This window comes from Natator depressus, chromosome 3 (assembly GCF_965152275.1).
Source record: "Natator depressus isolate rNatDep1 chromosome 3, rNatDep2.hap1, whole genome shotgun sequence".
NCBI classification, from domain to species: Eukaryota; Metazoa; Chordata; order Testudines; family Cheloniidae; genus Natator; species Natator depressus.
In genome coordinates, this window is record NC_134236.1 from 18732084 (window position 1) to 18745396 (window position 13313).

Below are 13313 nucleotides of genomic sequence, written 5' to 3' on the forward strand. Positions count from 1 at the left end.
GAATATGGTACCGAGATGGAAAAATAGCTGATCAAATGATACCGAACTACTGTATTGCGTATACATTCCTATTTTTCCCCACTAAAGAAAATGTAAGCGTCTGGGATGCACAAATAAACCCGGATAAGCATAAAAGGTTGGTGGGTAATTTCCTAAAGAGAAATAGTATGGAATAAAAAGATGAGACCAATAACCCTGAAAACAGTATCTTGAAAATCTATTTAGTATTTAATAAAATTATGCATGCAAAATGCCATGCATTCATACCTATTTTTGCCCTAAAAATTGTTACTCTATCAAGTAATAATTTATGAAATACCCAGTTCTGGACCTAGGGTTAATCCCGTAGTTCAAACATAAGTGATCAAGGATTAGATTAGCTGGAATGGGAAAGTGCAAGGGGTAATTACAAAATGAAAAAATGTCCTCATCACAACCTCCCGAACAGTTCTGCATAAAGGCAGCAAAATGTTAAAGGCCAAAGTCTGATCTTAGCTACACTGGAGAATTTGGCTCTATGTTTAAATGGTGGACAGACAAATTTCCAAAGTTTTCTCCTTTTCTCTTCCACAAGCTACCTAGAAATGTTTATGAGAATGCAAAATGTTGTTCACTTTAATCCAATTAATGCCTTTTTTAAAAGGAGGGAATAATTAGGACACTCTTCCTGACAGAAGGGATGAACACTTGCAGTTTTCACAGTGAGAAACCTGCATTTTTGGAGGGAACATCCAAAAATGTCCCCCAAATGTCACACTTGTTCCTTAGAGGTTCAGATTTAGTGGGGAAAGGCTGCCAGGTACTGGTGAATTTTCTTTTAAGGACTGGAAACTACACATCTTAAAGGTACAGACTGAAGTCAGTAATGCCCTACAATTAAAGATGGGTCCAAACCAAAACCTAATATTCCCCACCATCCAAATGTTAGTAGAGGTTTTTATCTGGATCTCAACTTGTACAGATGGCCCCAATGTCTTTATATCTTGGGCCAAACCATGGATATAGGTGCTCCTGAACTTTGCATCTGGTCTCATTTGCAATTTGGACCCATCTCTTTTTTGTACCATAAGACCCATGATTCCTCAAGTCCTGTTGCAGGCAAGAACTGCTATTGTTTTAATGGGAGTTTTGCCTATGTATAGAATATAGAGGTTGGGCCAATGTTTAGCAAATGGTAATGGAAATCTCAAAAAAACACAGAGGGGAAGGGAAAATTGCATTCCCTGGCGAGAGATGCAGTTAATGAACTTTCAGAACCCGGGAACAGATGGCTTTTTGAGGGTAAGTGGAATTTCCCAGATTCCCCCTAAACATAAATCAGTGCAGGAAGGGAAGACAGGCATCAGCGAACAGAGAATGAGCTTCTTGTAGAAAGCCTTCTAGAGAAATATGTGAACACATGCTCATCAGTAACTCTCTTCGCAGATCGACACTAAAATCTAGAGTAAGCCAACCATGAACATAAATATGTGCAAGTGTATCACAGTTCCAGAGGTAAACAGCTCAGACATCTTTTAAAGGAATCCTAAAGTGGACATAACAAACATTCCCTATAACCATTTCATCTATATACTGTCCAGACAGATCCCATATATTCAGGAAGCCGTCACTCATTGATGAGACAAGGTAATATCTTTTATTGAACTAACTTCTGTTGGTGAGAGAGACAGGCTTTCAAGCTTACACAGAGCTCTTAAGCTTGTCACTCTCACCAACAGAAGTTTGTTCCAATAAAGGATAGTACCTCATCACCTTGACTCTCTAATATCCTGGGACTGACACGGCTACAACAACACTGTATATCACTCCTTGACGTGAAGCTAGATTGCATTTAAGAGCGTATAAAACAAGCCCTTTTAAAACACTATTTGAGATGGAGACATACATGGCATAACTGGGGACAGAATTTGGCCTTAAGTGTTAACTTAATAACTGGCTAAGTCTCTTTTCGTTCTTTCTCTTGAGCTTCTAAGCTGTATAGTTTACAAAGCAGGGAAGGTCATACTGTAATACTTTATGGCATAATTCTAGTGTCATGCATTAAGTGCAGATTTACTACCTTCTATTAAATTTCAACAGCCATAACAAAGCTTGATGTTGCAGACGTTCAATCAGATACGCAAATATTTAGTAGTAATAATAATCAACACTCCCCCAAGGGTCTGATCTGGCTCTTTACAGCTAGAAGTTCATTCAGTCTCACTCAAACATTAAAACATTCTTTTTTGCAGATGGTAAAAAGCATAGTCTACTGATCGTTTTACTAACGGAAGTAGAGAACCCCATATCCCGTAGCATATTGCAGAGACCAGCAAATAGGTACCTTTGCACCTTGAACCAAATATAGAAGCCAATATAGTGCATGCTCCAGAACTGATTCAGCCACAGCATGATCACATCACTGAGTCTACAGTATGTGGTCTGTCGTTACATCTAAAGCTCCTGCTTGATTAATATTTGGCATTTAATGTTAACACTGAGAACTTAGGAATCTAGAGGCTAACACTGCAGTAATTTCAATTACCATTGTAGTGGTAATGGCCTGGGCTAGTTTTACAAGATCTGTTAATGGAAGGGGAATTCCAGAATTCACAGGTATCAAAATATATTTATACTAACAACCATCAGTTATGAGGTCCTTGATAACCACATTGGGAGAAAGGTCAAATGTCAGTTTTCAAGAAACCAAGCTTTGAGTTTCCAAATGGCCTACACTTATTTCCTCTTCCATATACCCATATATCCAGTACCTGTATCACATGGCAGTATAGCTTTACCATCGGAATTAATGATAATGTTTTAACTGTGGTATATAGTTACACATTGTATATGCAAGTTGGGAAGTACTTTGGCTGAGATTGATTTAAATATCTACTTCCCAAGTGCATAGGTTTACTTTAACCAACCCGCTTAAGAAAAGCAATACAAAAAATATGGCATTTTTACTCTCCCCTACATTTCTTCTTTATTTTTTCTCATTTGAAACCCTTGTTGCTTTTTGCTGGGCAACTTTATCAAACCATCCTAGCATACACTATTTTCTTCTTGATAACTCTTCCCCTCCCCAACTTCAGGCTTACATGGGGCAGATTGAACAATTCACGTTTAGAGATAGAGTTTTAAATTCAAGACCACTTGAAGGCCCATAGACTCTTCCTTAGTGGAGAATGAGAATTCAAAGACATTTTTTTAGATTATTTTCACTTTTGTTAGTTTGTTTAAACGAGTTCACCTTGATGTGTCATGAAATACCCCTTCTTGATCTTCGTTTTCCTTGTTACACCTGGCCAGCGCAAGCAGCTGAGATCTTTTCTCTACTTTCCCTGCATCTCTGTGCAACGCTTTGTAATATATCGCTATCTGTATTATTTTTTTCTAAGCCTTTCAGACTGCTGTTACATGATCAGGATTCTCCTGAATCTCTATGCATTCAATCTCTTCCCGCTCCTTCCTTTTGGCCCGTTTCTTTTTCTTGTGGTGCTTTTTGGAGGGTGGGAAAAAAGTTAGGAAGACGGGTAAAATAACAAAACAGTGCAGTAGTGTGCAACTGCTGGTGAGCAGCAAGCATTTGAACAGTGTGAAGGTCAAGTTTGAAGGCACAAAGAGAAGGGGGACCAACCCAATAAGAAAAGAAGTAACATTTTGCAAAATGGCTGTCCCGTGCTCTTGGAGGGAGTTTTTTATACACTGAGTTCGGGTGTGCTCAGTTGCTAGTACAAATGTGTAAAGCAGGGGTGCACAGTGATCTATGGCAAAATTCAAAGTGTAGATAAGGCACAGTATAGAAATACAATCCATGTCTACATTCCATAAAGTCATCAAGCCTAGGACACCCAACTCTATTGAGGTGACACTGAGAATTAACCAGAAGTTTCCCAGAGGATGAATAACCAGGAAAAAGGTCAGTATTAACACCAGCAGGATGCCAAAGCCAGAAATCAGAACAGGCATAGTTACTGATAAACCGTAGTGGTCCATGAAAACAAATGTAGGATTGAACACGATGAATTTGATGCTCTGTATTAGAGATAGTGGCCTTAACTTCTCCAGCAATTCCACCACCTCCCTTTGTGTGTTTTCACTAGTCCTGGCCACCAGATACATGCGGGAAGCAATGATGTTGTTCTCGTCTCCAGCCTTGGAGAAAATTATGTCATTTTTGAAGTGCTGGAATTCGGATTTTTTTAAAAAGGAGCTCTGGAGGATGCTGATAAAGTCACTTTTGTTGGTAGTGCTGATGTTGCCAACTCTCAGGTACTGATAGTATTGTTCAATCCAGGACACTGTATTGAAACCATGGCTCAGTGTTTTTAAGTCTTCTTGCACAGTGCCATTCCAATATTCAAGAGGTTCATAGATGTAGAATCCTATCACAGGACTGTAGTTGCTGAAATACTTCTGCTGAATGAGGGCATAGGAGACGCTTGGAGACTCACTGGCTAGGAGGTTGATGATGTTGGCCCCATCACTGATCTGTAAGCACCCCATAAAGGAGAAAGAGGCATAAATGAGATACAGTATCACCACAAATGGCTTGACATAGATGTTAGTAATCCATTCATTGTAATGCTCTCGTAGGAAATGCTGGATGAAGTGATTCTGGTAGGGGTCAGTCTCATGATGAGAAGTGTGCTGATGGCCGTCGCTCATCATGGTTTGGAACCACATAGGTTTCCTTTCCAGGTATTCTGCTGAAGGGATTTTACAACAGAAGATACTGTGGTAACGGTTCTGCTCCAACTGCCCAGCAAAGACCAAGCAAGAGCCAAAGAAGGAGAAGATATAGAAGTAGTTCAACATGATGGAGATGCACATGTTCTGGCAGAAAACTTTCACAGCCTCGATGTTGGTGAAAGGACTGGCACCCATGCCAAAGGCTATGAAATACAAGGAACTCGTCATTGTATAGGAGACCATGACATCGGAATAGGTATCAGCTACCCTGTCCTTGAATGGAAGGTTCTCTCTGGTTCTGCGCCATCCTGAAAGAAGTTCAAACACTCCCTTGGTTCCATGACCTAAAACAATAACAATAACAATGTATAAACACAGGGTTCCACTTTTCATTCTGCAACGTTCATGTGAACTTTTGGCAACTACGTTTTATTAAACAGACTTTTAAAAAAAACATTTGTATCATTTTACTAGTTAAATACAAGTAACATTTTCAGATCTGTAGGTCCAAAGTTAGACACTTTAATCATAGTTAGGTACCTAAATAAGCTGTCTGATATTCAAAGGGGCTGCTTGCCCAGCACCTCAGATAGGAGCTGATCCAATGCCCTTTGCAGAGAATGCAAAGAAGATAGGAGCTGATCCAATGCCCTTTGCAGAGAATGCAAAGACTTGGGCTCAAAACAAAGTGAATTGTTTAGCTGCCTAAATATGGATTTAGGTTGCCTATCTTGAAGTTTCAGAGTAACAGCCGTGTTAGTCTGTATTCGCAAAAAGAAAAGGAGTACTTGTGGCACCTTAGAGACTAACCAATTTATTTGAGCATGAGCTTTCGTGAGCTACAGCTCACTTCATCAAAGTGTTAGAGCTTAAAAATGTTTTTTTAAATAATTATATATATATATATACACACATTCACATACATTTTCTCCTTGTCTACACTTCTTTCTCTCTCTCTCTCTGCTATTAGGGACTGACCTTGCCAGGTAACGAGTGCCCTCAGTTCCCATGGGAGCTGAGAGCACTCAGCACACAGTAGGAGGTGCTCCAAACCTCACAAGAACAGGTTCTTATTTATTGTTTAATCATGGGATGCATTTTGGGGTACATTTTGTATTGAACATGGAAGGTCATTCCAGCTGTGCTCCTGGCAACCTTGATTACTGAATATAGTCAGAGTTCTGGGATTCCCCAGCTATCAAATTTTGGCACAAATTGTTTGGCTAAGATTTAATTACTGTTTTTAAGTGACATCTTTAGTGAATCAGGTTAGAAAAAGTTTTTTTCTCTGTGGAAATTGTCAACATTTTGTTCAAAAAAGCAAAAACCTGAATGCCAAATGGTTTCTTTTCTTTTCTTTTTCTTTTTTTGGATGAAAAGTGATAAAAATTCCAGACACAGTCTGAAATAAAATGTCAATTTTGGAGCTTTTGGTTTTCCAGAATTAACATTTTTGGGGGAAAGCAGACACTTATTGTGAACATTTTAGTTCAGTCAAAAACTCAATATTCTGCTGAAAACAAGTTTTGATGGAAAATTTTTGACCAGCCCTAAATCTTTAGCTGTCACTGTAGTAAAGAGAATCTTCCACACACAAATTGAATGTGCCATTTTGAGACTGTGGAATTAACTCCCACCAGTACTGAGGACTATCACAAACCTCACCACCTTCTGCTCCAAGTGCAAGGTGGACTTCTTCAACCAGCCTTCTCTCACATAAACATAGAGCAGTGTGTTAGAAAAATAACAACACAGACAAAATCAAAGCGCTACGAAAACAAAACCGTCCACTGCATACACAATTGTCCCTTTGGGGAGAGCAGGAGAGAGAGAGAATGAATCACATGTGACAAATGTGTAGTTGTAGCATAATGCACCGCTGGAAGGTGCTCAGATATTATGGTTATGAAAGCAGTGTAAGAAATTATATAGAATAGAATATAACCCATATGGTCTCCTTGAGTCTGAAAAAAACCCTAAAATAATGAATGAGCCATGTTCTGATCTCACAAAACATTGGTTTCACAGCATTGTTGTGCTATTTTAGTGATTATTCAGCAAAAAACATTCACTTTGGTCAAAAAGCCACTTTTCTTTGAACTAAGATTTAGATGAACATTTTTTGACTGGTTCAAGTGTTTGCTAAGTGCTAAACCAGTGATGCCGCATCTTTTCCATAATTTGGCCTCCTGTTACAGCACACAGATATTTCGGGACTCTCTTACAACTAGTCATAAAGAAAGGGATGGTAGTTGCAACTCTGTCATGACTCGCCCCCACTCCCAGTTGAGAACCCATGTTCTAAACTATCTTACATCAAAGCCCTAAGCCAGTGTCTGCTGATGTCAATGGAAAGTCTGTCATTGAATTTATGGGGCTTTGAATCAGTAGACTAAAGAGAATTGCAGACCACGGAAGCAGACATACCACTGGACAGAGAAAGAAAGGTGGAAATTGGAAACCAGTAGAAATAGAATGTTGATATATATATATTCACTGAGCATAGCAAAGGAATTATAAACAGCAAGACAGGAGGAAAAGCCCTTGTAATTGTATCAGAAACACGATGATAGGGAGACCCGCAGTTGGTGACTGGATAACGAAGTGTGCTGAAAAGTCTGTTGGGTTTATATTTTTATTTACTTTTTTCTTATCCACACACTACTTATGGTGCCAAAAGCAGACTCTTGACAGCCGTTCCGGGCAGGGAAAATTACAGCATAAAATGTCAGGTGCTGTGAATGTTCCCTGTTTTACTGGGGTGCACTGTAAATCAGTGTCCCCCAGCGATATGTAAACATTTGGCCTCACAGAAATTTTCTAGTTAACAAAAAATCTTAATCGAAATGCTCCCCTCCTGTCAACTTAATTTTGATAACTGGTGAATTTTGCATTCCTGGGTAATTTCATGATGAGCCAGGTCAAAGTCGCAGGCTATTTGTTGCACATTATCACACAGCATTCCTGGGGAATTAAAAATCCTGTGCACGATATTTTAAAGTTCTGCATATTTTCTTTGTCAGAATAACACAGTATAATCACACCAGTTTCAATTATTTTTGGTAATTTATTTCACAATACCCATCAGCAAGTATGTCTGTAACAATACAGACAACAACAAAAGTTCAAGAAATGCTTTTTGACAAATAGATTCCTTACTAGGCATATTAATATGGAACTCTGAGTAATAATTCATTTAAACTACAATACAGAACCATATTTCCCACACCCTCTCAGAAGCAGTGCAAAGGCTTGGGGGAATCAGGGGTAACAGAGGAGCTGAGGGAGAGGGACATAAATTGCTGGGAACTTGGGAGCCTGGGTGGGACATCCCACATGTTTTTCCCTGCCTCACTGACTACCTTTACCCCCTTATCTTTGGTACTTGATTTCTGCTATTTTCCTGATGACTGAATATGCTAATTTTATTTCCCATATGCTATCTAGCAACTATCATTTTCTGCAACACATACTTTGGACTATTCTGGTTCTTATTGCTTTCTCGCTGCTCAACTGGGGCATCATCTATACTTTATGAGATGGATAAATGAAGCTTGACTTCTCATCAGGTGACATAGCAGAGCTAGGAGGCAAATGAGTGCATGAGAGCTAAGATCTTTGTTAGAGCAAACATTTTGTTCTTTTGTGTGAAAACAGCCAGCAAACCTTTTTCAGAGTCAATTCTTCTCTGGATTGAATCCCCCATCGTATATGTGTGACCTATATTCTTTGTTCCAAGAAGTATACATGTTTGCCTTTTCATGTCACAAAACGTGAAATTTTGATGAAATGGCTATTTTCCCATCAAAAGCAACACCTCCCCCCCAAAAAAATCCTATGCTGGCTAATTTCCACATGTCATTGACACGGACCTGTGGTGGTCCAATCAGCCTCTATTATTTTTTTCTGTAAAATGGTTCATTGCCTTCCCCTGCACTTAGCAAACAGAGTCATTTTCACACACACATGTGAGTGAAAGTTCAGATGATACGAAGGGCATCTGGAATTCGTAACAACATGATTCTCAGCACAAATATTTCACCCTGCTCCCATAAGCCCTCCCAACTCTTTCCCCCTGCCAACTCCCAGTAGAACATTGAGAACTCATTTATGGATTCAATCCTGCAAGGTGCTAAGCACTCTGGCCTGATTCAGCAAAATACTTAAGCACACACTTATCTTTCACAGATTTATAGATTCCAGGACCAGAAGGGATGACTGTGATCTTTCTAGTCTGATCGCCATAGAACTTCTCCAAAATAATTCGTAGGGCATATCTTTTAGAAAAGCATCCAATCTTGATTTAAAAATTGTCAGTGATGGAGAATCCACTATGGCCTTGGTAAGTTGTTCGAATGGTTAATTATTCTCACTGTTAAAAATTTACAACTCATTTCCAGTCTGAATTTGTCTAGCTTCAACTTCTAGACATTGGATTGGGTTATATTTTTCTCTGCTGGATTAAAAGACCATTATTAAATATTTGTTCCCCATTTAGGTACTTATAGACTGTAACCAAAGCACCCCTTTCCCTTTGCTTTTTTAAGCTAACTAGGTTGCTCTTCTTGAGTCTAACACTGTAAGGCATGATTTCTAATCCCTTAATCATTCTTATGGCTCTGAACCTTCTCCAATTTACCAGCCTCCTTCTTGACACCAGAACTGGACACAGTATTCCAGAGATGGTCAAACCTTGCCAAATACAGAGTAAAATAATCTTTCTATTCCTACTTGAGCGTCTCCTGTTTATGCATCCAAGAATCTCATTAGCCCTTTTGGGCACAGCATAGTACCGGAAGCTCATGGCTAGCTGATTATCCATCACAACCAGCAAACCTTTTTCAGAGTCAATTCTTCTCTGGATTGAATCCCCCATCGTATATGTGTGACCTATATTCTTTGTTCCAAGAAGTATACATGTGCTTTTAGCTATGTTAAAATGCATATTGTTTGCTTGAGCCCAGTTTACCAAGCAATCCAGATCACCCTCTATCAGTGACCTGTCCTCTTCCTTATTTACTGCTCCCCCCATTTTTGTGTCATCTGCAAAGTTTATCAGTGATGATTTTATCTTTTCTTCTGTGTCATTGAAAAAATGTTCAGTAGCCAAGAACCAATCCCTATGGGACTCCACTAGAAAAACACCCATCTGATGATGATTCCCGGTTTGCCATTTCATTTTGAGCCCTAACAGTTAGTCAGTTTTTACTCCATTTAATGTATGGCATGTTAATTTTAAATCTTTTTAGTTTTTTTAATCAACATGTCATGTGGCACCAAGTCAAATACCTTACAGGAGTCTACGTGTATTACATCAACACTATTACCTTTATCAACCAAACTTGTAACCTCATAATAAAAACATATAGTTAGGCTGACAGGATATATTTTCCATAAACTCATGATGACTGGCATTAACTAAATTACCATCCTTTGATTCTTTATTAATTGAATCCCATATCAGCTGCTCCATTATCTTGTCCGGGATCAATGCCAGACTTACAGGACTATAATTACCCAGGTCATCTTGTTTACCCTTTTGAAACATGGGCAAATTTATCTTTCTTCAAGTTTTCTGGGACTTCCCTAGGGTTCCAAGTTTTATTGAAAATCAATATTATTGGTCCAGCAAGATCCTCAGTCAGCTGTTTTGAAACTCTTGGATGCAAGTTATCTGGACTTGCTAATTTTAAAATGTCTAACTTTAGTAGCTTCTATTTAACATTCTCCTGACATACCAGTGGAATGGAAAGAGTATTATCATATGATTTGACTACATCATTGGTTTTTTCTGCAAATACAGAACAGAAATATTTATTGAACACTCCGGTTCCTATCTTTTCTACATTATTATTGATAATTCTGCCATTTCTATCTAGTAATAAACTAATATCATTGTTGTCATTCTTTTTGTTCCTAATATACTTTAGAAACTCAATCGTATTGTCCTTAAATCTGCTGCCCATAGATTTCTCCTTGTGTCCCTTTGCTTCTAATTTATATTCATTACTATCAATTTCCCCTTTCGTCCATTTCTTTTCTGTATATTTTATAGTTACCTTCACTTCCTCTCTAAACCAGGTATGCCTTTCTTCTTCAGTTGTGGCTTTTGGGCATCACATATTTGGGGCATCACCTTTTTCTTCTTAAATTCTTCCTCTCAGCTTCTTTGGCTCATATTTTCTTTTGTTTTGTGACACTGGCCCTGTTAACGTATATATTTCAGTGGTCCGAGCTATATTCTCTTTGCACATTATAAATATGATAAAATCCTGATCACTTGGACTTAAGGTATGATTACATTTTAGTTATGTGATCAGTTCCTCTTTATCTGTCAAGACAAGGTCTAATATAGAATCCCACAGTGTTGGCTGCAATACTTTTTGAGTTAGGAAATTGTCATCTATCATATTTTGAAATTCCAATGATGTTTTAGTACATGAGACATCCAGCATATGGTATTCATATTGAAATCCCTCATGATCACACCACTTTTCCCCCTACATACTATAGAAGAAGCTATACCAGCAAAAGTTACTTGTATAGACCTGCCTTTAAGGGCTCACTTTACTATACAATCATCTCCACTACCCATCCCCATTCCAGTGATTCTATCCCAGTGGCTGCCTGGGCGGGGGTGGAGGGGGGAATGCTTTCTACATTGTGCATCCTTTTAATACTCCTTTTCTGGAAACTATGCAATTCACGGAGCCTCAGGTGTCAACTGATTGCTAAGTGGCTAATCATTCTTTTACATTTGCAGCATTTAAGACCATTTCCCTCTGTTTAAGCAGTCGCACAGACACAGCTCTTGAATACATTTCTGCATAGGTCATAACACCTCTCAGCAGACATGTCCAGGGTTTTCATCTGATAAGAAGAATTTTGTACTTATAATAGCAATTTTCAGCTCTATAATGCTTTGCAAATATAAATCCCGTAAGCCCCTTAGACCCTCCTGTTGGATAAGTATTAGTATCCTCATTTTACACGTGGGGATACTCAGGCAAGTCACTTAACCTTTGCCTCAAGTCATACAGTGAGAAAGAGGCATTGATGGGAATAAAGCCCCAAACCCACTCTGCCATAGAGTAGCTACAGGACGGGTGACATATGACATATATTATATAGTAGTAGTGTGAGACGGGCCTTACAATGCTAAGCACCGTACAAACGCATAGTAAAAGACAGTCCCTGACCTTAGACTGTGAATGAAAAATGAAGGTGGGCGAATGGAAACATTTCTACTACCCCACCCCCATTTTACAGTTGGGAAACTGAAGCCCACTGGAATGTGAAGTGACTGGGGCAAGGTCACAAAGGCAGCAGTAGCTGTGAACCACAATATGCGGAAGAGTGAGGAATTGAACCTGGTTCTCCTAGAGCCATAGTGCCGTGCTTTAATCACAAGCTCAGCCTTCCTCTCTAAAGAGGGATCCTGCGCCCCGCACTGGAAACACCCACTAGCGAGTGCAGTAAAACACCTCCGTTTTATGAATGTAACGAAGGAGACATTTCGAACCACACACACACCTGGAATCATACGCGACAATATGTAAAATCCAGCCAGAGGCCCAATGATAGCACCCTGCTGAAATCATCATCGCACTATGGACACTTTCCTTTCTCTCATTTGAGATTGCTCCAGATCCTCAAAGGTATTTAGTCTCTTAATGTCCTTGGATTTCAGTGGAATTTAGCAGCTTTTGAGGAATGGGGCCTTTGTGACACTTTCAGGACTGAATATAAGCAATACTTCTTTAAAAATACGATAAAATAGACTTGCAGGTGCATTGCCCTCTTGATGGCATTGCGTGTAGGATAACACCCACTAATGCTGATTGGATTTATACAGACACACTGAGAAAGGTGCTTGTACCCTGCTGTGTCTCTCTTTCTTGAAAAGTATGCAGTACAGAATTGCTCTTTTAAGTCACACATCCCTCTAATAATAAAATGGCTAGTTAAAAAAGCTGGCTTCTATAGCAGGAATGTTAAATGAAGCGCAGTGAAATATCATCCAGCAGAACTGCACATCTTTACTGAAGTGGCCCTGCAAGGAAATCTGTCTCAGGACATTGGTTTTTCTATAGTTTAGCACTTTGAGCAAAAAAACCCCCCACCCTGAACACATTTATGCCTAAAAGGTTTTTCTCTGCCTTAACATACCTGTGCCAGCCTAATGATATTTTGCATGCCTGAATGGATGGTTTCCAGCTCCTGCCTTGTATTCCACTTTCCATGTGAACCCCAATTAGAAAAAATCCTGGAATGAATTGCTTTGCACTCTCTGACAGAGGTGAGCAGTAGGGCTAGTGCTGTCATCTTTGTTTTAAATGTTTGCATTTATTTCTATTAGTGTTGATGTTTCCTGAGGTCTTTTAAATACCCCTCAGAGCCATTGGAGGGGCCCAAAATCATGCTGGTCTCTTCACTGCATTTTAGGAGTTCTTCACTGATAGAGATACCATGAGCAATTCAAGTTTTAGTCCTTGGGCCAAATTCAGAAGATGGAGTAAGCTAGACTCCCCCTTACACTCACTTGTGGGTGAGATTTTCACGATTGCTCTGCTGTCATTGGGAATTTCACTATTACAGAGTTAGGTCAACAGTGAATACTTCCAAAGAGCCCACTCTCA

General features: G+C 39.2%; 1 protein-coding gene across 2 annotated transcripts in view; it reads right to left on the reverse strand.

The window, feature by feature from the left end:
* Positions 1–2626: 2626 nt before the first annotated feature.
* The window catches only part of PTCHD4 (patched domain containing 4), a 115587-nt gene continuing 104900 nt past the window's right edge, over positions 2627–13313 (reverse strand). For both annotated transcript variants that reach the window (XM_074946787.1, XM_074946786.1), the window contains exon 3: positions 2627–5018. In XM_074946787.1, the coding sequence (XP_074802888.1) occupies positions 3385–5018 (1634 nt within the window). In that variant the 3' untranslated portion in view covers positions 2627–3384. The remainder of the gene's footprint in view (positions 5019–13313) is intronic.